Source organism: Suricata suricatta, chromosome 3 (genome assembly GCF_006229205.1).
Source record: "Suricata suricatta isolate VVHF042 chromosome 3, meerkat_22Aug2017_6uvM2_HiC, whole genome shotgun sequence".
Classification (NCBI taxonomy): domain Eukaryota; kingdom Metazoa; phylum Chordata; class Mammalia; order Carnivora; family Herpestidae; genus Suricata; species Suricata suricatta.
In genome coordinates, this window is record NC_043702.1 from 171,201,061 (window position 1) to 171,202,426 (window position 1,366).

At 53.5% G+C, this 1,366-nt stretch overlaps 1 protein-coding gene across 1 annotated transcript in view; it reads left to right on the top strand.

The window, feature by feature from the left end:
• The first annotated feature begins 1,098 nt into the window (after positions 1 to 1,098).
• The window catches only part of SLAMF9 (SLAM family member 9), a 3,814-nt gene continuing 3,546 nt past the window's right edge, over positions 1,099 to 1,366 (top strand). Inside the window, exon 1 of the mRNA XM_029933422.1 lies at positions 1,099 to 1,144. Within this exon, the coding sequence (XP_029789282.1) occupies positions 1,099 to 1,144 (46 nt within the window). The remainder of the gene's footprint in view (positions 1,145 to 1,366) is intronic.

Consider the following 1,366-nt stretch of genomic DNA (forward strand, 5'->3'; position numbering starts at 1 on the left):
CCACCACTGTGTCCCGACAGCTGCGACCGTCAGATTTCCTACAGCTTTCATCCGCATCAAGTTCTCACCGCTTACTCTTTCCATAACATTGACAACCTAGATCAGGCTCTGGCCCAAAGTGTTTTTTTTTTTAATAAAAAATTTTTTTAAATTTATTTTTGAGAGACAGAGCATAAATAGGGGAGGAGCAGAGAGAGGGAGACACAGAGTCCGAAGCAGGCTCCAGGCTCCGAGCTGTCAGCACAGAGTTAGACACGGGGTTCAAACCCATGGACCGTGAGATCATGCCCTGAGCCGAAGTCAGATGCTTAACCAACTAAACCACCCAGGCACCCCAAAAGTGCTTTTTTAGGGGGGTCAAAAGTTTTCTTCCTCTGAATAGCCTCTCAAGCAGGAACCTAGCAAGTTTAAACCAGAAATACTTCAGGGGCACCTGGGTGGCTCAGTGAGTTAAGCCTCTGACTCTTGGATTTGGCTCAGGTCAGGTCATGATCTGGCGGTTCATGAGTCCGAGCCCTGCATTGGGCTCCCTCTCTCTGGGTCCCTACTCCTCTTTCCAAAATAAATAAATAAACTTAAAAAAAAAAAAGAAAGACTTCATTTATTCATCCATTCCAGAAACATCACTGGGTTGTTCCATGTGTCTAGCATGGGACCCACAGGGATGTTCCAAAAGATGGAGACCATCTGGGAAGACAAAGATGCTCGGAGGTCAGATGATCATAGCAACACAGGAACTTCCGAGTGAGAGCTGACGCAGCGCATGCCCAGGGCTCAGGACAGGTGGTGCGTGGGTGGGCGGGCTGGGAACGCAGCGGGCAGGGAGTCTAGGAAGGCTTCCTGTAGGAAGTGGGATCTCAGTGGCATTTGGTGGACAGGAAGCATGAGTCAGCGAGCGAGCAGCTGAGCTCCGAGAGGACTTCCCAAGACGAACAGGGAAGGGCTTGGTGAGGGCAAGGGAAGTTGGAGGTGGCTGGGGGATGATAAGTATTTCCCTTCCTAGGGACCGTCAGTGAGTCACTCTGTCTCCAGCAGCCTCCTGACAGCTTGTCGTCCTCACAGTCTCGGGGCGAGCAGGCCACCTCCTGGGGCACAGACATGGGGGCCCTTCTGATGCTCTTCCTGCTCTCGCTGCCTTGGACAGGTGAGAGCCGGCAGCCCCCGGACCAGACAGTCCCCTCCCCCACTCTCCTGCTCCGCTGGGACGTGGGCTGGCCGGGCATCTTCTCTGGGTCTGGATGCTTCGGCTCTTCTAGAGTAAAGAGGAATAGGGTGTGGCTTTGGTGCAGACCTGAGAGACGAGGAAGCCTGCGTTCTAGACAGGGGACCAGCCCACAGCAGCCAAGGGCAAAGGCAAAACCCGGGC